The following is a 25247-nucleotide window of genomic DNA, read 5'->3' as shown; positions in this document are numbered from 1 at the left end:
CTTCTCAGTATTTGCGTAAGTTATCTGTTGTCTGTGACATGTGAATAGCTGGCCACACTAGTGGACTCCTATGATGGGCCATTTCTATGGGTATATCTAACAATCAGGCCTGCCAGTGTGAAGCCCATCATTTCCCACTGATGTGCAGGGACTGCCCATCAGATCTAGTCTCACTGATCTACCAAAAGGCCAGATCTGTTTGTGTGTGCGTAATGTGGCGGATTTTCATGGTTTATCAGTGGACCCAGGACTAGGGTGCTCCTCAGCAGACCAGAGGCCATGCACAATGGATTTCAGGAATTGCGACTGTCTCACCAAAAGTACACTGTACAGTGCAGAGGTTTATAGACATTTTATCTGTTCTAGTACATTTTGGCTCTTTGAAAGTAGTTTATATATTAGAAAGTATGAATTATAAGAAGAAGAAAATTGTCACTGGCAGTTTGTACACTATGCACTCATGTATTTATTGAAAGAAAAACCACTTAATACTTTTAAAATAATAGACATAACATGGCGGGTAATAACTGACAATAATGAACATAGTAGAACCAACATTTTATTGACAGTCACCTACAGTGTTGGTTTACACAACTCACAACTCTTTCCTGCTTTATTCACTTCTTTCAAGAGACCTACTTTTTTCTTAGGTTATTTCTGAAATCAATGAAGGTATTTTAAATTGGTCTTGCAACTCCACTGAAATGCATACTTTTATCACCAAATGTATTTTGTTTTATTGAAATAAAATAACATCAGTGGTCTTAATGAAATATGTATACCATTTGGCTTGCTTTCTCCAAACAAAATAAAAATAATAATCTCCTGGTATGATGGTAAACTGTGTGCAATTTGTTGAGAGATTGTATAGAGCATATTTAACAACCTAAAGAACACATTTATTAAAACCATATTACTTCACATTGTTTATAATGCAGGATCACAAGCTTAAGAATACAGGGGTAGATTCCTTGCCCATGTCATTATCTAGCACTTCATCTTTAATTATCTTAACAAGAAGACTTCATAAGTAGCAATGCCTATGTGCAGATGACTACCTAAAATGGACCAGTCCTTCTTCAACTTGTTACAGGGATTGTGGCTTGGATCATCACAGAACCTCCCACTACTTCATAACCTATGGGCTTAGCAAACCACATATTCCAACAAACATCCATTACTTAGTAAAACAAACTTTAAAAAGTGTCAACTGATGTTATTTCTATCAACAGCAATATTTCAACATATGGTAGAAGTTGAGAAATGATAAACTGAGGCATCAGATCAGGTGAGCAACTGCACTACAGATTTATCAATCTTTATATTGTCTTCAGTAGATGACCTTATACTCCTAGATATGTACACTGTCAGCAGTGAGCCTTCTATTGCAAAACATTTATACAAAATCAATGAATGTTTTACACCTAGCTCACCCAGTTGCTAGTCTGAAACTTTCCCTTATGAATTTTCCATTTAATCTTTTCTGATGTAGCTGTCTGGTATATAGGCATTTTGTACCATGCAGATCTGCATCAACCTGCCATAAACAGATAAGAGTTAGTGCCTGTCTGTTTGGTTGAAACATCACTGTTATGCTGCCTTGTTTCCTATAGCCACCAATATTAATCAGTTGTTCATTTTTAAGAAATAGCACTCTGTCCATCAACGCTGCAACCCTGGCCTAGAGGGTGACAGCACTAACTCTCCCTGGGGTTGACAATCTGCTAACTCTACTCAGTTCAAGGTCAGGCTATGTTGCCTTCCCTTGGACATGGATCTGCTGCACCATGAATGCTACTCGATGGTGGAACTTTCTTTTTTTCTAACTACATCTCTGTTAGGTATTAACCAACCATCGATGATATCTTCAGTGCATTTGTCAACAGATGTATATGTGAGGTTCTTCTCTGCATCATTCTGAGGGTAGGCTGTTTGTGGCACTCAAAATGAGAGTGAATTAGTCAGCCCTATTTTTGATATTAGAAGTGTAATTATTTGAATGTATTTTCTTCCTATGGACCTAATTACTGGCCAATAATTTTGCTGCGTCATATTTTTCCCATTTCCACTTCAGGATCATTCTCTAAATGTGCCTAAAGAGCACACACAAATGCTCCTACCCTTTTTGTACAAAATATCATCATATTAATCTTTTGGTTTCAGGAAAGAAGTGCTCCTGATTTCATTCCTTTCAGTGAACCCACATTCTGAAGAGCCCACATCATAGTCTACTACTCATTATCCATTGGCAACATACCAAATGTTTTTCTCCATTACTAAAGACTGTGTATGTTACAAAAGATATACAAATTTGTGAGGAAGTATGTCATTTTACAGAACAATTGTATGTAAATATAGTGGTTCTAAAAATAAGAATGAGAAACAATATTCTCAAAAAATTGCATCTAGAAATAAATTATCAGTTTTGTTGCACTATGTCCTATTCTTGCTAGGAATGTAACTGAGGAGGACAAACCAAAACTGGATGTAATAACTCTAAGTGCCCTTGACAAGTACTATCTAAGAAGAAATCAATAACTGAAACCACTACTTAGAGTGACTCCTCACTCAGTCTACGAAGCTTTGTTAGTGCTCTTTTTAACCGTTTAATAAGGTTTGAAATAATTGTTGCTGGGTGACTGTACACTGTCTGACAGTGGTTCTTACTACGCAGTGTGTCAGTAACATAATAATAATAATAACAATAATAATAGTCAGGAAACACTACAACACACTAATTTATTTATTTTACGTACCTGAGGGATTTGTGTCAAAAAATCTCATTGCTCCTTTAAGTATAGCATTGAATATTCTGTTATGGAGACCTTGAGAGGAATTCATTGTGACTTTAAAGAAAACAAAGGATCTGTATGTTGTAATTATGATGCTTCCGGCAATGCACACTGTATATATTATAATGTATTCATCTCTTGTGAAGGATTCTTGAGCTGTAATGTTGCTTTCATTTGGGTAACTGATATTAACGTCTTCACTATTAATATAAATTTCAGGCTTCTCATTTCCTGGAATATTTTTTTCCTTCACTGTTTCAGGTGCATACAGAGTGTCATTCAATGGTATGGAATCAGTGGTGTCACTATATTCTGTTGTCACTGAATATCCTGAAGTAGAATTAACTGACAGAAATCTGTCAGTACTATTAACAATTTTTGGCAGTTCAAATGACAATTTTTGATTCATTCTGTCCATTCTCAGCTGTTCCTGATTTGTCCTGTAAAATAAATGTTTATTAAACTATAACTGTAGTGTAATCTGAGTTGTATCATACAATTATTTCAAGTGATATAGCAAAATGGCCATTAAATAAACTTATATTTTGGACAATGCTATAACCCTGTACTAAAATTCCTTAATGTGATCAGCAAAATTTTCCTAAAATGTTACTGAGAAGAAGGCTATTATCGTCCCCAGCTTCAGTACAAAACTTGAGCTTTGCCCTACTGGTAGCTCACACACAATTGAAGTAGTGGAATGAGTGCCATCACATTCACTTACATGGCATACCATTCAAAGAACTAACCAATAAAGCACTCTTTAGGTTCCAAAGCTTGGGATTTGACTCTACTCCTTTTGTGTATGCTTGCTACCTCCACTTTACATTTGCTGAAACTCCAATAATACAACATTAACTTGTAACTGTCAAGGTGCATACGCTCAATATCAGAGACTTCCAGGTGACTAAGATATGTTTATTTCAATGTACCAGTGAGACCGAACTCATTCCTTCAGCAAAACATCTTCTTATTTACAACTTTGAAGCATTTATGGATGGATGGTTTGATGGTTAGAGGTTTCGGGATCAGTCTAATGATTTTTTCCTTCCTTTTTATGAACCAATCTTCTTTAACAGAGTGTTGCATATGTGAATATCAAAACTGTACTGTCATTCAGCCTCACTGTTAATTCTGCATCCTCTTATAGCACGTTTGGTGAGCTTATTTGAGGGTTGGAAAAACACATGGCCATGTCACATTAAATGACAGTTAACTACTGTAATGTTCAGTTTCATGAATACTTTTAACATACAGCTTTTAGGTATTTGATGACATATTGTATTACATACTTATTCTTAATTCTGTTTTCCAGTTTGTGTGTGTGTGTGTGTGTGTGTGTGTGTGTGTGTGTGTGTGTGTGTGTGTGTTCACACATGACCTGAATGCAAGAGTAAAAACACATCTAGTTGGATGTATTATTCTTCTAACTAACTGCTGTACTCATGATGAACTCATATCATATAAACTGAAAATTTTAAGAAAATGACAAGGTGATAGCAATTAACAATAGAATAGTGAAACTACCAAAACTTGGGAACAAAATCCAGAGTTCCACAAAACACATACATTCCAATTACAACTAAAATTTAGCTGTGACACCAATAATGAACTTAAATTTATTTATTTGTTTTGATTTTTAATGACATATAGATAATTTATAATATTACTTGAAAATACAGCTCTTCGGTTGCACAGGTAAAAAATTTTTTACCTGTGCAACCGAAGAGCTATATTTTCAAGTAATATTATAAATTTCATCTACGGTTGCTGCATTATCGGCCATGTTCAAAATTGACATATAGATAAGTTGGCAACAGTTGCCTTATTTGAGTAAGTTTAATCATTGACTTAAATGGCAGCAGAAGCTTCCATGTTTTGCTTCATAGCTGAGGGAACCATGCCATAAATGTGGCCCAAGTAGCAGGAAATAAATGGACATTATTAACACTTAACCAGAATACAACAAAACAATCATTCAGACTTTAATACACTCTATTGCACTAGAAGACTTCTTACAAGGGCAATGAAAGTGTGGCTGTATTGGTGGGGAGCAGCAGGCCTTGAGGGAAACCCAGGAGAGGGGTCCCAGTAAGGTGGAGGCTCATAACAGTTGGAGATAGATGTGCCTGCTGCTGAGAGGTGGCTCCTTGGAGGGACCATTGACATGGCCAGCAAAGGAAAGAGTGATGGTGAGTTGCACAGAGGTGCAGGTGTGGCCAATGTTGAGCCAAGCTTAGAGAACTTTGACAAGGCACGGTGTGACAGTTCGTACACAACTCGCATTGTGGGTATCGGTGGCCAATATGGAGAAAAGTGAAGATATGGGATTGGTAACTGAAGTGGCTAGCTTGGCCAGGATGTCAAGTGAAGACTTAGATGCAGCTTCAAGCATACAACAGTGCTGGCCAACTGGAGCTCTGATTGAGGAACTGGCAATTGCAGTCGGCACCACGGCTTGAGGCAACTTCTGCAGAGAACTGGATCTGGTCAGTCAGACGGTATCCTTTCCAGTCACCTGGCAGAAGAATACTTCTGCAAGATTGGCAGGCACATAATCAGCAGAAGGATAATTGGTGACTGTGTTGGCACTGCTAATTGTGGCGCCTCTAGAGGCAAAATTGGTACCACATATTACTGTGATGGCTGCAGGAGATGCAGTTGTTGCCAAACATGGTATGTTTATGCGTGTGGTTATACTGTTTAGCCTGAATCCATGAGGTGGTGTCACCAGCAATCTGGAGAGATTGTAGCCTGCAATACATGTCTGTGTTCCATACCAGTGGATCACATGGGATACTATTGATGTATAGAAAAAGGGTGAGAAGGAGAGTAGATAAAAAGAATAATTTCCAGATGTAAGCGTTTATGAAACTTGTTTGTCAAGGAAAAGAAAAGAGAAATATTTATTGTACAGATACAGGTAATTAATCTCTGAAATTCTGAACAAGTTATTAGGGTAAGTAAACAGGAAATATTACTTGAAAATATAAATGTAGTGTATCGTTATTAGTTCTTTACTGCCTATGAATAAAATAAAAATGCAGCTTTTTAACAGTGATGAATTTAAAAGTAATTAAAATTCTATTGAGTTTCATGATGTTAATGGCAGTAACAATTGTAATTAGGAATTATGTACTCCTTCACACATTTGTTGCTGATTGGCAGCTTGCCTTTAAGGCAGGAGAGACTGAAAACAAGAATAGTTTCATGCTGCTTATACTCCTTTACAGGATGCAAAGACTTACTAACATCTGAACTGACAGTATAATTATACTCACCAGTATGTAACCCAAAAATCAGCACTGTTTGACGCTGCCTGCCCAACTATGAGGACAAGAAGAAGCCATCCAAGTAGCCAATAACTCGAGCCAGCTGTTATGTATTCTTTGTAGAGAGCTTTGTTCAATTTTCCTCTTTCTATCATCTCAGCACTTTCATCAGGCTCATCTCCATCTTGATCTTCATGAACGGAAGTCTGCAATTTTCAGTTTTCAAATTATTTTTTTAGGGGCAGGAAATAACTAATCTTAAAAAGAAACTTCCCATGGAGAAACTACCTAAGCCATTTCAGTTATATTTATATGGCACAAATTCTGTTAAAAATGTAAATTCTAATTTCTTATTTTCAAATATTATTAATACGAGGGGCGTTCAGAAAGTAAGCTCCGATTGGTCGCGAAATGGAAACGACTATGAAAATCCAATAAAGCTTTGCACAGATGTGTTGGGTAGTGTCTCTAGTATAAATCCAGTTAGCATCACGTCGCTCTTCTCATTTCTGAGCTCGCAGTGAGTGCGTAAAGATGTCTAGAAAATAGTGTCTGCCGCCAAGTACGAGGGCCTGGTGAGAAATTTCGCCTGAAGCTATGCAGCTAACATTACATAACTGTCGTGCTGTTTCGTCTTCACGACAATTCTCAGCCGCATTCTGCAGGGGCAATGAAGATGCTCCTGCATCGTTTTCAAATGGAAATGTTAGATTACCCACAATACAGTCCGCAATTGTCTCCCCCTGAGTTTCATCTCTGGTCACATGAACCGCTGTCTTTGAAGACAACATTTTGACACAGACAACGACGTGTAGGTCAGCGTGGAGAATTGGCGGAAAGCACTGGCGGCTGCCTTCTATGATGAGGCTATTGAAAAGTTGGTACAACGCTATGACAAAAGTCTAAGTCAGAACGGCGACTACGTAGAGAAGTAGCTGAAAGGTGTAGCTAATTGTTACAAGTAAAACATTTCTGATGTTCACTGTGGTTTCAATTTGGCAATCAATCGGAGCTTACTTTCTGAACAGGCCTCGTATATACTATTCACCTTCTAAGTTTTTTAAATGTTTCACTCCAGGTATGTAACATATGGATTGATAAATTATGATTTACCTTTTTAGTAGTCAGTATGCATTCTACAGAGTAAAATACGGCTTTTTGATATGACACAGTTACTTAGAATAATACTACTACATATTTTATTTCAGCTTTTGGTTGGAAATTTTCATTATGATGATCTCTTCTAGTAACTTTTGATATGGATATGTGTTTTCCTTTTTTTGTGTGTGTGTGTGTGTGTGTGTAAGAGAAAGTGGTCAGGAGGGGGATTATGAGTAATCATCTTCATACTCAGAATGAGATTTTCACTCTACAGCGGAGTGTGCGCTGATATGAAACTTCCTGGCAGATTAAAACTGTGTGCAAGACCGAGACTCGAACTCGGCACCTTTGCCTTTCGCCGGCAAGTGCTCTACCAACTGAGCTACCCAAGCATGAAGCAAGAAGTAAGGCTGTGAGGACGGGGCATGAGTCGTGCTTGGGTAGCTCAGTTGGTAGAGCACTTGCCCGCGAAAGGCAAAGGTCCCGAGTTCGAGTCTCGGTCCGGCACACAGTTTTAATCTGCCAGGAAGTTTCATATCTTCATACTGCTACTAACCACATATTGAATGGTTTATTTTGAACACCTACATTCCAGCACACACTCTTTACCTGCTTGTTGCATTTATGTTTATTTCTCCATTTAATCAAGGAGAAAAATACATCTGTCACAACAAATGTGACTTTACTTTGCTCCATTGTTATGTGAGCATGGTAAAGCAGTCCTTTTGGGGATGCCATAAATAACCCTCTCTTCTGTCATTCCAATGACACATATGTAAGTCAATTTTATGAATGAATCGGTACCACTGCACAACAAACCACTATTCCACCAGTAGTCTATTGGATTGTAAAATGATAAAAGTTGCAGGCAAATCAGAGTGTAAACTGGTCACTTCATAAAACTCACAGTAAAGTCACTAGCAGGACTCTAACACAAAACAAGAACTCTCTTCTTTTACACACAAGGAAAACTGCATACTATTCTTGGAAACAACAAAGGATATTTCAGAGTAGAAAGTAAACTGTTAAAAAATTATATGGTCATTCTCCATAATGATGAAATTCTAAGCACTGTCCATTGAAACAAGAGCAGAAAATATTAATTTTACAGAAGAGGCATTAATCAGCTCTTGAACTCGAGTTCATGCCAAAATGCATACTCTTTTGCAATTAGGAAACATTATTGGTCAAACATGTACTGCTCTTCTGTCATAGAAGAATATGATCACCACTTTATGGCGAAGAAGTATTATTATGAAACTGAACTTCTGGTACCGCGCGCCGCGGAATTTGAATCTGCGCCAGACGTCATGGACATCGAAGACCCATAGAGGTCTCTGCACCATTGCGCCTTAAGCTGTGGCGGCGCTCTTCCTGGCCCGCTTTTAGTGTGGGGGTGCCACAGTGGAACACGTGGTTCCAGCGGCCAATAGCGGCACCCCGGATGGCGTACTTAAACGCTGGCCACTCGCTCAGCCAGTCAGTCTAATCTCACTTACATCAGTTTACACCTCGCTTTGCGCTAGACTGCTTACTTCCTGGTTCGTGTACAAGTTTATTTCCTTGTGACTCTGTTGTTTGGTCTTGTTGTATTCATTCCATCCTACGTTGGTCATGTCCATCCTCTTCCATTGTGTTGTTGTTCGCGGGCCTCTCCACGGGTCCCGCTGCGCCTTCCGTCATTGCTACCCCGCGACCGTCCTGGTCGCAGTTACAACAGAACTCTTTTTCTCTTTTATATTTGCCTGTATGTCATGAATGGTAGTGTAACAGTTCAATTATCTATGGCTCCAGCATGGTACACTGACAACTAAGATTAATACCCAATAATGGAAGGAATGTTAGTAATGAACTCAATATAAAATTTTAGTGTTGAGTAGTTGACAGGAGCATAATTTAATAGTTACCTGTTAATATAATATTAATAAATACCATTTATTTATTTATTTATTTATTTTTATTTAATTATTCACTTTTCCTGTATTTTGAATGGTAAAAGAGATCCTATGGGTGAAGGAGACACAACAGGGTACATCGAAGTCGCATTTACCTATACCATTTCTTCTCTTTCTCTGCAGAGAATAAGTTCTTTGACCTGAAAGCCTGATATACTTTAGCCTTTGAATATTTTTCCTCTGTAGGGGAAGCCATAAATGACGAACATAAAACCATGCACTACAGTTTTAAAGGTAATACATGTGACCATAGTATATATCTAGCCCCCACAAACTGTGCAGAAATAATGGGCATCATTAGCTCTTTAAAACCCTCTAATTCAGCTGGGCATGATGGCCTAAATACTAATGTTTTAAAAGCCTGTAGCCAAAATGTCTCTGTACCTCTGTCTGCAGCAGTCAACAATATAATAGAATCAGGCACCTTTCCAGACAGACTAAAAATAGCAAAGGTAACACCCATTTTTAAGAAAGGTGACAACAACAAAATAGAAAACTACAGACCAGTCTCAATCCTTCCTGTCTTTTCCAAAATAGTTGAGAAAGTTATACACAACAGGATTATAAACTTTCTTAACAAACACAACCTGATGTTTGAAAATCAAAATGGATTCCTAAAAGGTAAATCAACTAGCACCGCAGCTGCTCAACTAACTGAAGAGATATTAGGGGGTATTGAAAACAAGGAACATGTGGCAGGTGTATACCTAGACCTGGAAAAAGTCTTTGATTGTGTGAACGTTGACATTCTATTAGTCAAGCTATGGAACATGGGCATTAGAGGCGCTGCTTATGACCTAATAAAGTGTTATATGAGCAATAGAAAGCAGTTTGTTCTACTTAAAACGGAAAGTGGTGTCTACAAATCAGAGATCACTTGCATAAAATATGGCGTGCCCCAGGGCTCGGTGTTGGGCCCCCTTCGGTTCTTGATCTATGTAAATCATGTTAAATACTGTACTATAAATTCCAAAATTGTTCTGTATGCCGATGACACATCCACTGTGTGTAAAAAGGAATCGTGTAATGAACTAGAGGCTGAGTGTAATAATGCGACAAAAGAAATTGTTCATTTTTTTAATGAAAGCCACTTAAATGTAAGCACCAGTAAAACATGTTTGATGGAGTTCAACAAAAGTAGTTTGAATAATGAAATTAAATTATACATTGGCAATGAATTGGTAAAGAAAGAGTCTAGTGCAAAATTCCTTGGCCTAAAAATCCAAAGCAACCTGAAATGGGACACACATATTGACTCCCTAGTAACTAAGTTATCAAAAAATATATTTGCCATCACTACCATTAGCAAGTTCTGTAAAGACACTGTAGTCCCAAAGACTGCATACCATGCTCTTTTCTCCTCTCACTTGAACTACGGTATTGAAATTTGGGGGGAGGCAACAACCACAGCTAATCTAGATAAACTACTCATTCTTCAAAAAAGGGGTTTGAGAATAATCTGTGGAGCACAATACAGGGAATCTTGTTGCAACTTGTTCCCCCCCCCCCCCCCCCCCCCCAAAAAAAAGGGGGGGGGTGTTAAGTATTATAAACACATACATTCTAAAAGCCATAATCTAAATAAGCTACTCATTCTTCAAAAAGGGGTGTGAGAATAATGTGTGGAGCAAAATATAGGGAATCTTGTTGCAACTTGTTTCCAAAAGCAGATGTGTTAACTGTTATAAACACATACATTCTAAAAGCCATATTGCTTGTGAAAAGACTGCACCCAAACACTTATTCAGATTTCCACCAGTACAATACTAGAAATAAAGAAAGATTTTACATTGGCAGCCACAGAACAGCACTTTACGAAAAGGGTCCTCAGTATGCAGGTATAAAATTAGCTAACGCACTGCCTAGAGCAGTCTTGGCTCTTCCTACAATTAAACTCAAACATCAGCTTAAGAAATTTTTAGTAAAACACCCTTTCTACACATTAGAAGAGTACCATACTTATATGAAGAACAACAAATGCTTTGTGAAATTATGTGAATAGAAATAAGTAAACACCTTATTGTAATTTTGTTGTAAATTAATGATGTATTCAGAAGAATGTGTCTTGTGTATTGTACAAATAACTTTAATCATTACTGTTTCTTTGTACATGTGCAGTGTACCATTCGATGTTGAATAAAGCTGTTATTATTATTATTATTATTATAATACAGGACCATCAAATTCCTTTACTATCTTTATTTGGCTTAAATTGTTTATTAAACTTTGTATAAAGCAACAACCAATGAATAAAATTTAAATCTGCATTTGATGATGTAGAACTATTACAGCAATATATTTTAGCCCATTGTTGCTGTAGTTTATGATTATGACTCAATTTCCTGACTGGAATTTTAGCACCTGCTGTGAGTTCAGCAAAACTCATTCTGGCTTTGTTGATGAAGACGAGTAGTCACATATTGCTTATCTTTGTCCCAGAAGGACTTGAAGGTGTTGGAACTGCATAACTGTCACTATCAAGCTTGCAGTCTCCAACTTGCAGTTTCTACACTAATAGTCAGTTGCCAGAATGGATAAGTTGGCCAACAATTTGAAAGTCTTTCCTGGTTTAACCACACTTCAGATTTTATATAACTCAAGGTGATGAACATCTCACGATTAACAACAATATTGTGCAACACTACAACATAAGTAAACTTAACAAAAACACTTTTATATTCCAATACATCCAAATAGAATCTGTCTCTCCAGTGTGTAAGTACCAAATCAGGTGCACTTAGTCAAGATTCAGCATAATGTTTACATTTTAAGTCCCCTCTGCAGGTGACCATTGAAGACCATATTTATGCTAAATAAAAAACTGATGTTGATGATTTTCATTTAAAAATTCTGATTGTATGTAATGATCAACAGCTGTCAAAATACAGTACATCATTCTTATTTTTAACAGTGTTTGTTTGGAAACTTTGATGACTAGATGTTATTTTAACATTTACTTTTCACTGAAAGTGACTTTCAAAGTTTTATATGTTACTTCAGTGTTATAAAAATCCAAATAGGATGCTAGTATCAATATTTGTGAAAATTAAGTGTGTTTTTGAATTTTGATTTAAGATGCATTTTAAATATTTTATGCTTAGATTACAGACCAACGTAACACACTTGACAAAATTTATACTGCATTATGAACACGCCATTCTCTAAATTTTCTTCTGTAATGGCTTAGGTTGCGTTTTGGTTTCTTGCACAAGTTGAGGTCACTTTTTTTTTAGATACTTGCATTTTGCAAACATGGCTATAATTACAGCTTGTTAAACATCCTTTTTTTCTTTATTAATCATGGGAATATAAGTTGAACATTATAAAATTATGCAAATACAATGGTCAATGATATTATACCACTGATTATCATTTAACTAGCTTAGTGTCTGCTGCTTTGCTTATGTAGACTGTGTAGTCTGCACAGACTTTAATCAAATTTTTATGTTGTTCACAAATTGCAACCCCTTCTCAACTGTTCATGTTGATTAAGGCCATAGATGCTTGGTCTTTTCTGAATGTACTTCTGGCCAAAAAGCGATTCTAATTGCCGAGTCCCAGGTTTTTGTCAATCAAGTCTTTTGCAGTCTTGTGGTGATATTTCTGTAGAAACTCTCTTCCCCTAACACATATTTCTGTATATGCAACAGAAAAGTAAAATACTAGTTTTTGTGGATTTAGCTTCAAATTTTATTTAATATAACGAAATATTTTATTAAAAATTTTCAACCTCAATTTCACCTCCTTATGGGCTGAAATGCCAAACACATATTCTTTTATTTCTAACAGAGATGCCAATACTAATTTTCATAGATTTAACTTCGAAAATATTTTCATAATGAAATATTTTCATAAAACTTTTCATTCCCTATTTCGCACCCTTAGGGGATTGAATTTCAAAAAAACACTGAAATGAATATTTTTTTAAATTTCTAACAGAGAAGTCGAATATGAATTTTCATAGATGTAGCTTTAAAAATGCTTTAGTAGTTCTTCAATAATGGTTTGTGTTCAAAAAAACTTTCACCCACTATTTTACCAACGTAGTGGTTGAATTTCCAAAAATACTGAAAAAATATTTTTTTTTTATTTTTGACTGAGAAATAAAATACCAATTTCTGTAGTTCTACCTACAAAACTGTCTTAATAGTGACATAGTCTCAAAAAATCTTTTGTCCCCTATTTCATCCTCTAGGGAGTCGAATTGCAAACAGTCCCTTCTGAAATGATGCCTACAGTATAAGAACAACACCCTCTACAAATTTCAAGTTTAAATCCTCAGTGGTTTGGGCTGGAGAATAATGAGTCAGCGAAAGTAGGTCTAGCTTCAAAATTGCTGTAACAGCGATATATTTTTGAAGAATTTTACATCCCCTGTGGCTGTTTGCTGATGATGCTGTGGTGTATGGGAAGAAGTCACCATTGAGTGACTGTAGGAGATGTAATGAAACAGGCTGTATTGGGTCATGTGAAGTACCCGATACAACAGGTTTCGTAGCACGCGATACGTGCTAAAACAGATGTGGCAGTGAATAAGGTCACTTAGTGCAACAGTGTGAAATAACTGTAACAAAAATGTTAAACTCAAACAATGGAAAATCCAGGATTGAATGTAACAATACCAGAGAAGGAAAGCTGCTACTCACCATATAGCGGAGATGCTGAGTCGCAATAGGCACAACAGAAAGATTCGCACAATTATAGCTTTCGGCCATTAAGGCCTTGTCAGCAGTAGACACACATTCACACATGCACACACACACACACACACACACACACACATAAATGCAACTTGCACTCACATCTGCAGTCTCAGAGAGCTGAGACCACACTGCGAACAGCAGCACCAGTGCATGATGGGAGTGGCGACTGGGTGGGGGTAGGAGGAGCCTTTCCTGTGTATGGCAGTGGTTTCAGCAATGTCCTGCAACCAAGGCAGATGTGAAGATTTACAGTACATTTCCAAAATAAACCCCAATAGATTCTCTGCTTTTTTCCTCATACAACCCCTACTGAGTTGCAGAAAGGGGCCATTGCAGAAAGCGGCCATTGCAACACACTGGAATGCAGTTTGTGGTATCTACTTGTATCATAAAGTAGACAAGTCTGCAGTATACATGGCCATGTCCATACACAGTTTCTGAAAGGACACCCCTTACTGGTGCTGCACAACTTCATTATAACAGTGCTCTATTGTTTGTCTGTCACCAAAGATGACCTATAATGACATTCAGTTTTATAACTGCAGAGTGATTATAGTAGCCTCTGAAAAACATTGTTTTGCAATAGCACAGGTCTGTAAATCTTTGTTTCATCTGTGGACCCAAATGCATCACTTGAAAATGAAAAATGCCATTCACTGCTCTACAAGAGAAGAGAAGAATGAGAAATTTCAATGTCAAAAATTTCTCCACTGCAGGGATGGAGACCTCCCCAAACTCCGTGGAGTGCAACATAGCACATAGTGTAGTTATGGAAATATGAATTCAGCAGTTCAGCTTTCCTGGCTGCACAGTAATGTGTCATCTTTCTTAGTTCAGCCTTGGGCTGTTAAAGAGTGAGTTGTACTGGCCAAATTGATGTTGTTTAGGGAGGTTTCCCACATTCACCATCTTTAGCAGTGGCTTAAGTTATGCTTCATCCTAACCCCAAAAGTGTAAATTTCAAAACAGATTTCATAATACGTTAATTAATCCAGATAGACAGTCACCTAAGATGGAAAGAACAAAGTGATCAACTGGTCAAGAAACTTAGCTCACCGTGCTTTGCACTAAGAGCTCTCCATCAGTTAGTAGACAGAGAAATAATGTTGTTGTCATATTTTGCATATTTCCATTCTATTCTCTCCTATGGCATAATCTTCTGGGGAAATGCTGCTGGTGTTGAAAAAGTCTTCAGAATACAAAAACGAGCAGTGAGGCTAATATGTGGGGTCCTAATGAGACATCTTGCAGAGGTCTCTTCAAGTCTCTCAGGATACTTACCACCACAGGTCAGTATATATACTCACTGATGTTATTTGTAGCCAACAACAGGGAATTACTTCAGAAAAATTATGAGATCCACAACCATGAAAAATTTTCACCAAGGCTCTGCAACTCTCACTAAAGTACATAGGGGAGTTACTGAGTCAGGTATAAAGGTCTTCAATAAGCTCCCCATCAATATAAAAAAGGAAATAAATAATGTACAGGTTTTCAAAAGGAAACTAAAATTAATCCTCATTGAACAAACTTTCTATAAAATGAATGAATACTTACAGTTATAAGGTTTAAGAGGGGGAAACTGCCTAAGAAAAGCACTCCCTTAAAGATAAAGTGTGATGCTGTTACTTGTAGTTTAACTGAAATTGTGGTGATAAAATGTAAATTTATCTGTTTCATTACGAGAAAATGTGAACTCCCACGTATCCCACTCTCTTGATCATTCACTTAAACCTCTTCACTTAAACCTCATTCACTTAAACCTCTAAAATTTGTATTCAATTCAAACCATGACCATGAAGAAAATTTACTTGCTTATATATGTCAGTTGCGTAAAAATATGCACTGTCACTTATTCTACTATTTTAAACAGTCACTTAAACTGTTTTTGGCATAATGCAGGCTTTAATACTGCAGGCAAGTAATTGTTCTTGTTAAATAAACAAATGTCTGTGCAATATGATGTATAAATGTTCATGTACTACCGTAATTGCATCAATTGCATCATTGCTTGTACACTAGCTGTATAATATGTAATCAACAGGACCAAATAAATAAATAAAATAAAAAAATAAATGCCAGTCAACTTTGGAAAACTGAAGACTTGGAATAGTAAGCAAACAAAGTGTTACAGATGACATCAAAACTGAATAATCATTTTTGAAGTTTATATCCAGTTTCTCCATATCAAAGAGTACTGCTGGTACTTTTACTGGTATGTTTATATATATATATATATATATATATATATATATATATATATATATATATATATAAAAGGTAACCAGCAGTTGGATACACTGGACTTCATCACATAGGGGATGTAATTTCAGATGGTTAAATCCAAAAGGTAGATCCTGTGTTCGTATTGATAATACAAAAAGATGTCTTTTCGTACATGAATTGAGTATGTTCACATTTTAGGTTTCAAGGTAATATACCTTAAAAAATATTGAGTTGAAACAATTGATCCTTTGACATGCAAAATGTTTCGTATACTTCCTGGCCGATTAAGTTTTGGGGTACACTTTCCAAACTCACTCAACATTTTTATTAAAAATGGCAATTTTGGAATTATGTTCCCTGTTCAATAAATTTCTGTGAACATCCATGTTTCATACTGAAGTAAGTGGCTGTTCATAACTAAACATTCTTAATTGTCTTGCAGATGGCTCATTTGCAGACTCATGTTATTGCTTGTATTATTGTATACCTTTTTTACCTCATCAGTTTTAACAACATATACACTGTTGGAAAAAAGCACAACACCAAAAAATAATGTAGAGTAAAAAAAAAATAATGTTGAGTAATTAAATTTTGGAATACAGTTGTCGAGGTAACATATTTAAGTGATTAACACTGCAAGATCACAAGTTAATGTAAGTTAAATAAGCCACTGCAAATATGAAATGCCGGTACACTAATAACCAATGTAACCATCAGAATGGTGAATGCAAGCATGCAAACATGCATGTATCATATTGTACAAGTGCCGAATGTCAGTTTGTGGGATGGAGTTCCATGCCTGTTGCACTTGGTCAGTCAATACATTGGCTGTTAATGCCTTTTGTGAACGTCACTGTAGTTGTCGTCCGATGATGTCCCATATGTACTCAATTGGAGAAGACAGATCTGGTGATCGAGCAAGCGAAGGCATCACGTCAACTCTCTGTACACCATGTTGAATTTTGACAGTGGTGTGAGCATTATCCTGTTAAACCCCCCCCCCCAGTCAGGGTGCATGTGGTAACCACTAGAGCATTCCTGCTGTTATACAAAATCGCATCTGAGACCATAAGTCCAGGTGTAGGCTCAGTGTGCCTAGCATATAGATAGGCTGGCTGCAGGCCCTCAACTGACCTACTTCTAAAAACACACGGCCATCACTGGCACTGAGGAAGAACCAGCTTTCATCAGAAAAAACAACACACCTCCACCCTGCCATCCATTACCTCTTGCTTGACACCACTTAAGTCACAAACGGCAGTGGAATGCAGTGACAGGGCATCTGGCTTGGAGCTGTTCTTGAGGTAACCAATTTATAACAGCTCAGTGTATGACTGTGGTGCCAACTGCTGCTCAGCTTGCTGCTTCAGACGCGGTATGAAATGCCAGAGCCACACGCTGAACGCTCTTGGCTGCGCCACGCAGCCATCTGGAACCCAATCTTCTTGCGACTGTACATTCCTGTGACCACCTCTGCCAGCAATCACGTACTGAGACTATGTTTCTGCCAAATCTTTCTGTAATATCACAGAAAAAACATCCAGTTCCTCATAGCCCTATTACATGACCTCATTCAAACTTAGTGAGGTGTTGATAATGGTGTGTCTGTCTCCTTAAAGGCATTCATGACTAACATCAACTCACCACACCCAATCTCAAAGGCTCCTGGTCACTGAAGCACGTATTTAAAGAAAACCTGATTCGCATCCTCAAAGTGACACAACTAGTGCCATTCTTATGCAACTGGTGCAAAATTTGAATAGAAATTATCTTTCAGATGTAAAAACATGCCTACCAATTTTAATTTGTGTCGCACAACTCCTTCTTGGTGATGCGATTTTTTTCCTGTCAGTGTATTTTTCGTACTAGCTCACTGAAAATTAGCAATTTTCTTGTCAAATGAGTTTTTAAATAAAAATTCATTGTTCTTAAAAGGAAAAAAAAGAACTATAAATCCTATAGCATTACTAAAAGAAGAGAGGTACCAGAAAAATTATTACATATTAAAGTATTGCTATTAGAAAAGAAGAAACATGATTTTCAGAAACTAAAAAAGAAAAATTTCTAGGACTGTTAATTTTTTCAGTGATAGGTGTCACTGCTTCTTACAAATAGAAAAGAACGTGTACTAATTATTAAACATCCTGTGGTGCACTTTTCTCTTATCAGAATGAATGTGCATACACCAACTACTGAAAGCAGATACAACATTTTAAAAGTGTAGCTGAAAAAACAGCTTTTTTTAAATTTTTAATAAGTTACTTCTTCAATCAGGTGAAAGATAGAAAACTTGTTTCCCATATATGTCCTGAAAAAAGGTTATGAAAGCTTTTAAAATTAAACATTTGTCTGTCCTTATGGTAATGGTATCTTGCAGAATATATTCCCAATCTGTCACAAGTGTTGTTACTTTGCAGTTGATTGGTTTCATGTTCATAAAATATTTAAGGGTCTAGTATTTGAATCAGTCCTCACACATTACATGAGCATGGAACCTCCTGACAGATTAAAACTGTGTCCTCAACGGAGACTCGAACTCTGGATCTTTTCCTTTGTGGGCAACTGCTATACCGACTGAGCTACCCAAACAAGACTCGTGACCTGTCCTCACAGCTTTAATTCCACCAGTACCTCAACCCCTGTATTCCAAAGTTCACAGAAGTTCTCCTGCAAAACTTGCAGAGCTACCAATCATCGAAGAAGAAATATTGTGGAGACATGGCTTAGCCACAGCTTGGGGGTAATTCCAGAGTGAAAGTTTCACTCTGCAGCTGAGTGTGTGCCGATATGAAGTAAACATGTTACTTGCTTCAGCACTCATAATACATGCGATAGTTGGAAATACAAGCAACTTACATTCACAGATGAGACAGACATCTGTTTTTGTAAAAGCCTTTGTTCATTTTCCATTACTTTTTCTGACTCTTCTTGGCTGCTAACAAGCAAATTTGAAAAACTGGAATCATTTGTCAGGATGTCACTGAATGTGCCCTGGTACTCTATTCTTCCCTGAAAGAAATCAGAATAACATAATAATTACAGCGTTGGACTGTTTCAGTGTGTGTATTTATGCAACATCGTAAAGAGTATTGCTCATTATAATAACAGAAAACAGAGATTTATTTTATATCATTGGTCACTTGTGAGCCCTATTCCCATGCACAAAAGTTGTTCTTTTTTGTAGGATTTCAGTCTACTACATAACAAATTTGTTAGATAGGGCTAAGAGTGTACTAGGTTGTTGTAGAAACTTAACACCAAAAGTAGGGGTGGAGAACAGAATAATAATATTTTACCACAATGGCTGTCATTGGATAAGATTGAGCTTCTTTTTATTGTGCTGGTGTTACAGTTCCATTTTTAAAAATATGCACAGCTAAAACCTGTCAGATTGGCCTTATGTGGGTCAGAGTTGAAGACAACACTTTGTGACATCTGATCATGTGGACAACATTCTATGATTACACTATTACATTTGCAAACTAATGAGTTCTTGGGCATTGGCTCATTTTTGTAGAACCATTCTGATGGGTTACACTTATGCATACACTGAAAATGGGTGCACAGTCAAAACTGTCTTATAATGAAAGCAAAACAAAGGGAACTTTTAATTCATCCAACAACAGTCAGTGTGTAAAATGTTACCACCCAGACAATTTGTGATATCTGTGGACCTTGGTGCAACCAAAGAAACAGATAGTAACAAAAATATGGGTTTACATCATCAGAGCATAATAACAATGTAAAAAATTTAAAAAATCCTGTGAGGAGGTAAATTAATTAAGCATTATAATGGTTTACTTTTGTCAAGAATTTGATTTCTGTTACTACTAGTACATGTAGGGAATATTGTCAATAAGCACAGAAAAATTTCAATTCATTCATCATTTCTGTGCCTGGTCAGCATTTCCAGAATGTAGCAACTCTGATGGCTTTGTTATTTGCCTTGATCAAGTCCTGTGTTGTGAAAGGTCATTCTAGTAGAGAACATATGGAAAAGTGGTGTGGATTTTGTGTTGCTCCACACTCACTAGACATGTCTTCATCAACTGCATGGTTATCTTGCAATGAGGGATGTCCACTGTAAGATGACAGTGGTCTCCAAACAGGCTAATGTAGATCATTTCCTGAAGACAGCTCTTCCTTTGCAGGGATAACTGGCAGCACCTTACTCCTCCATTTGATGATGTGGTCAGGCTCTGGTGTTCCCTCCAGTGGTTGAGTCCCAGTGATGAAGCTCTTTCTAGATTTCAATCAACAGACTACAACTTGGTGATCATGCAGTGGATGATGAGGATCATTGATCTGCTTTGCCCTCCGCACATTGGCAGTGACAGCCTTTCTGATATAGGGGGGAGCTATTCCAACAATCAGGTAGAGTTTATCTAGTAGAGTTTGTTTCATAGATTACAACAGGATTTGGATGGTCTCATAGAATGCAGTGTCAACCCACTTGTCATGAGCAGTTGCACTTCATACAGGTGAAACATACAATGCAGCTAACACACACAAAGCAACACCGGAAGTTCTCAGAATGCGAGGACCAGCTCCCCAGGTGGTGGCTGTGAGCTTCCTCAAAATATTGTTCCCTGCACTGACCATCAGCCTTGTGTTATGGCAATGGTCCTTGAAGGACAGCGTATGGTCAAAAGTAACATTCATATATATAGGTGTTTGGCAATGCTGAACCTGTTTACCTTGCCATATGATGACCAATTCATGTTTAATTTCTCTATTCCATAAGTGAAATGTACACACCTGAGTCTTAATGGGTTTTGGGCTTAGATGACAGACCTCATATAAAGGACTTGTGTATCCAAAGATGAAGTCACTTTTCTTCTACATCTTCATACATCTTCACTTCGGCAGACTTCTACATCTTCACTTTGGCAGCCACTGCTATATCATCATTATAGATGAAATGCCTGGAGTGTTGTGTATTGCACTGAGTATTGAGTAATCAGCTGACCATAGGTGTAAATATTACAATACATAGGAGCAATCACACTGTTTTGAGGCCCTCGTCCTCTGCAAACTATTGCATGGGCATCCGTACACCTGATCTCAGAGTAGCACTTGCAACTTTCATCCTCAGTTATTTGCTGGATGTATTCCAGCCTCTGCCGTCCTCTTCAGTTTTTACCCTCTACACCTTCCTCTAGTACCATGGAAGTTATTCTGTGATGTTTTAACAGATGCCCTATATCATCCTGTCCCTTCTACTTGTTAGGTGTTTTCCATATATTCCTTTCTTTGCCAATTCTGCAGAGAACCTTCTCATTCCTCACCTTACCAGTCAGCCTAATTTTCAACATTCTTCTGTAGCACCACATCTCAAATGCTTCAGTTCTCTTCTGTTCTGGTTTTCCCACACTCCATGTTTCACTACTATACAAAGCTGTGCGCCAAATATACATGCTCAGAAATTTCTCCCTAAAATTAAGGCCTATGTTTCATGTTAACAGAATCTTCTATCAGTTCTTGGTAGAACAACATTATAATAAATGAAAAGCACCAGTTTGCTTTTGTTCTACAATATTACTTTTATTGTTAACCGTTTTTCTGCTTACCATTATAATTAAGCCACTGTTTTGATTATAATGTTAATGTTAAAATGCAGTACCACCACACTCTCAAAGATTGCATTTACTGTAGGTTCCCTCAGGTGCCTCCATTTTCCTGCATTTATTTATTTCTGTTTATCTTATTGATATTGCTTAAGTTCCTTATGTATTCTGTAGTTACATTGATAATTGTCTCTTTTTTTAATTGGTTTGGGTATCATTCTCCATGTTTCATACCTCCTGATGTAGCCTTGTCTAGTACTAATTTTATTTTATTTTATTAGTTTTGTTTATTAATAGAAACTGTTATGCAGGCATGCTATTCCTACTTTGTGTTAAAGGTTTTCCTGTCTACTCCATTGTTATTTATGTAATGTTCAATTTTTACTTTTTCATTGCATTACCACCACACTCTCAAAGATGTTACTTACTGTATGTTTCTACTTCAGCCTGGATGTGTTACTTCTCTTCCAATGTTGTTTGCAAACATTGTAACTTCCTTGGTGATAATACTCAGTAAATGTCTGAAGATGGCCTTGTAAGCCGAAAACCGGTTAACAATAAAAGTAATATTGTAGAACAAAAGCAAACTGGTGCCTATGTTTCATATTAGTAGACTTCTCTTGGCTAAGAATGTCCTTTTTGCCAGTGATAGTCTCTTTTTAATTCCTCCTTGCTCCATCCATATGAGTTACATTATTGTCTAGAGAGCAGAAAGCCTTGTGATCCCCAATTCTGATGTTAAATTTCTCGCTGTTATCATTTCTACTACATCCAATTGCTTTTATCTTTCTTCGATTTATTCTCAATCCTTATTCTGTACTCATCAGGCATTCCATTCAGCAGATCCTGTAATTCTTCTTCACTTTCACTGAGGATAGCAATGTCATCAGTGAATCTTATCATTGACATCCTTTCACTTTGAATTTTAATTTCATTCTTGAACCATTCTTTTCTTTCCGTCATTGCTTCTTTGATGTATATATTAACAGTAGCCTCTTACAACTTTTTTAATCTGAGCACTTTGTTCTTGGTCTTCCACTCTTATTGTTCCCTCTTGGTTCCTACACATATTGTGTATTACCTGTCTCACCTGAATCTTCCTCAGAATTTCAAAAATATTTTATCATTTGACGCTTCCAATCACTTTCTCCAGGTCAACAAATCCTATAAATGTGTCTTGATTTTCTTTAGTCTTGCTTCCATTATCAAACACAACATCAGAGCTGCCTCCTGGTGCCTTTACCTTTCCTAAAACCAAACTGATTCTAATCTAACACATCCTCAATTTTCTTTACCCTTCTTCCATATATTATTTTTGTCAGCAACTTGAAAACACGAGCTGTTAAGCTGATTGTGCAATTCTCACTCTTGTCAGCCATTACAATCTTCATCATGGTGTGGACAATGTATTTCCAAATGTCAGATGGTATATCTACAGATTCATACTCTTTACACACCAATGTGAATAGTTGTTTTGTTGCCACTTCCCCAATGATTTCAGAAATTCTTATGGAATGTTAACTATCCTTTCTATCTTATTTGATTTTAAGTCTTCAAAACACTTTTAAACTCTGAATCTAATACCGGACCCCATATCATTTCTGCATCAAACTCCTGTTTCTTCTTATATCACATCATCAGACAATCTTCTTCCTCACAGAGGCCTTCAATGTACTCTTTCCACCTGTCTGCTATCTCCTCTGCATTTAACAGCGGAATTCTCATTGAATTCTTAATGTTGCCACCCTTGCTTCTAATGTCATGGAAGATCGTTTTGACTTTTCTGTATGCTAAGTCAGTCCTTCTCTTTCAATTTCTTCAAATTTTTCATGCAGCTATTGCACCTTAGCATTCCTGCACTTCCTGTTTACTTCATTCCTAAGTGACTTGTATTTCTGTATTCCTGAATTTCCCTGAACATTTTTGTACGTACTTCTCTCATCAATCTGCAGTTTTCTCGTAGTTGCCCTTTCTAGAGTTGTCCATTCCTACTCAGCTGAACTACCTACTGAACTATCCCTTACTGCAGTGTCTGTAGCATTAGAGAACTTCAAGTGTATCTCTTCATTACGAAATAAATTTCGGATGAACATCCTGGTGTGAGTGTACAAAGGACACAATATTTCGGCAATCAACCTTGTTGCCATCATGAGGTAGCTCTTCACTCCTTAGAACTTCCGTATCCCACTTTTCTGTGCACTGATTATTCTGAACTAGCCTCTTAAACTTCAGCCTACTCTTCATCAGTACTGAATTATGATCTGAGTCTATATCTGCTCCTAAGTACGTCTTACAATCCTGTATCTGATTTTTGAATCTCTGCCTGACCATGGTGTAATCTAAATGAAATCTTCCCACATCTCCTGGCCTTTTCTGAGTATACCTCCTCTTCTTGTGATTTCTGAACAGAGTATTTGTTATTAATAGCTGAAATTTATTGCAGAACTCAATTAGTCTTTCTCCTCTCCCATTCCTAGCACCAGGCCCATATTATCATGTAATCCTTCCTTCTACTCCTTACCCTACAACTGTATTCTAGTACTCCATGCCTGTTAGATTTCCATATCCCTTTACATGATCTTACCCTGTTCAAACCATGAGGAGCAATATCTGACTGCATCATGATTTTCCAGACTGAACAGCAACTTGTTGAGGAGTAAACTTTCTTTCAATTATGTTGTTAACTACATTAAGAATAAAATGTTTGAAGGTCTTTAGACAGTGGCTCAATGAAATGAAACAAGAAAGAAGAGGAGCAGATGAACATTTTGTTATATGTGATTTTTAAGATACACAGATGAAAAAAAAGTTTTGCATCACCCCAGTTCCCAAAAATCCTGAAGACTGACGTTGACTGTGGATATTGTATCACAGACACAGTCCCTTTGACTGTTCAGAGATGTCACTAAACCCGCCCAAAGATGTGAACAACCATGCACGAGCTGTACCTATTAGACGGAGGGGGTCCGACAGCCGATCAGTTCCAGTCATTCCACCAGGAAGGAGGTACACAGCTCGTGTTGTCTGTACTTCAACCGTGCCCAGATGGTCAATACTGCAGTTCGATTGTTTCCACATTGTTACTTTGTGCAAGGAAGGGCTCTCAACAAGGGAAGCATCCAGGCATCTCAGAGTGAACCAAAGCAATGATGTTCGGACATGGAGGAGATACAGGAACTGTTGATGACATTCCTCACTCAGGCCACCCAAGCGCTACTACTGCCGTGGATGATGCTACCTACGGCATATGGTTCAGAGAAACCCTACAGCAATGCCACCGTGTTGAATAATGCTTTCCGTGCAGCCACAGGACATTGTGTTAGGACTCAAACTGTGTGCAATAGGCTGCATGATGCACAACTTCACTTCCAACGTACATGGGGAAATCCATCTTTGCAACCATGACACCATGCAGCGCAGTACAGATGGGCCCAACAACATGCTAAATGGACCGCTCAGGATTGGCATAATGTTCTCTTCACCGATGAGTGTCGCATATGCCTTCAACCTGACAGTCATGGGATCTGTGTTTGGAGGCAACCCTGTCAGGCTAAACGCCTTAGACACACTGTCCAGCAAGTGCAGCAAGGTGGAGGTTCCCTGCTGTTTTGGGGTGGCATTATGTGGGGCC

General features: G+C 37.5%; 1 protein-coding gene across 4 annotated transcripts in view; it reads right to left on the bottom strand.

Moving 5' to 3' along the window:
- LOC124774888 (ATP-binding cassette sub-family C member 4-like) overlaps nucleotides 1-25247 on the bottom strand; it is a 365241-nt gene that overhangs the window by 80361 nt on the left and 259633 nt on the right. For all 4 annotated transcript variants that reach the window (XM_047249542.1, XM_047249543.1, XM_047249544.1 and 1 more), the window contains 3 exons: nucleotides 18906-19058; nucleotides 6074-6270; nucleotides 2757-3232 (listed from right to left, as the gene is read on the bottom strand). In XM_047249542.1, coding sequence (XP_047105498.1) covers nucleotides 2757-3232; nucleotides 6074-6270; nucleotides 18906-19058 — 826 coding nt within the window. The remainder of the gene's footprint in view (nucleotides 1-2756; nucleotides 3233-6073; nucleotides 6271-18905; nucleotides 19059-25247) is intronic.

The sequence above is a fragment of the Schistocerca piceifrons genome, chromosome 2, assembly GCF_021461385.2.
Source record: "Schistocerca piceifrons isolate TAMUIC-IGC-003096 chromosome 2, iqSchPice1.1, whole genome shotgun sequence".
In the NCBI taxonomy this organism is placed as follows: Eukaryota; Metazoa; Arthropoda; class Insecta; order Orthoptera; family Acrididae; genus Schistocerca; species Schistocerca piceifrons.
This window is presented reverse-complemented; position numbering and strand designations above follow the sequence as displayed.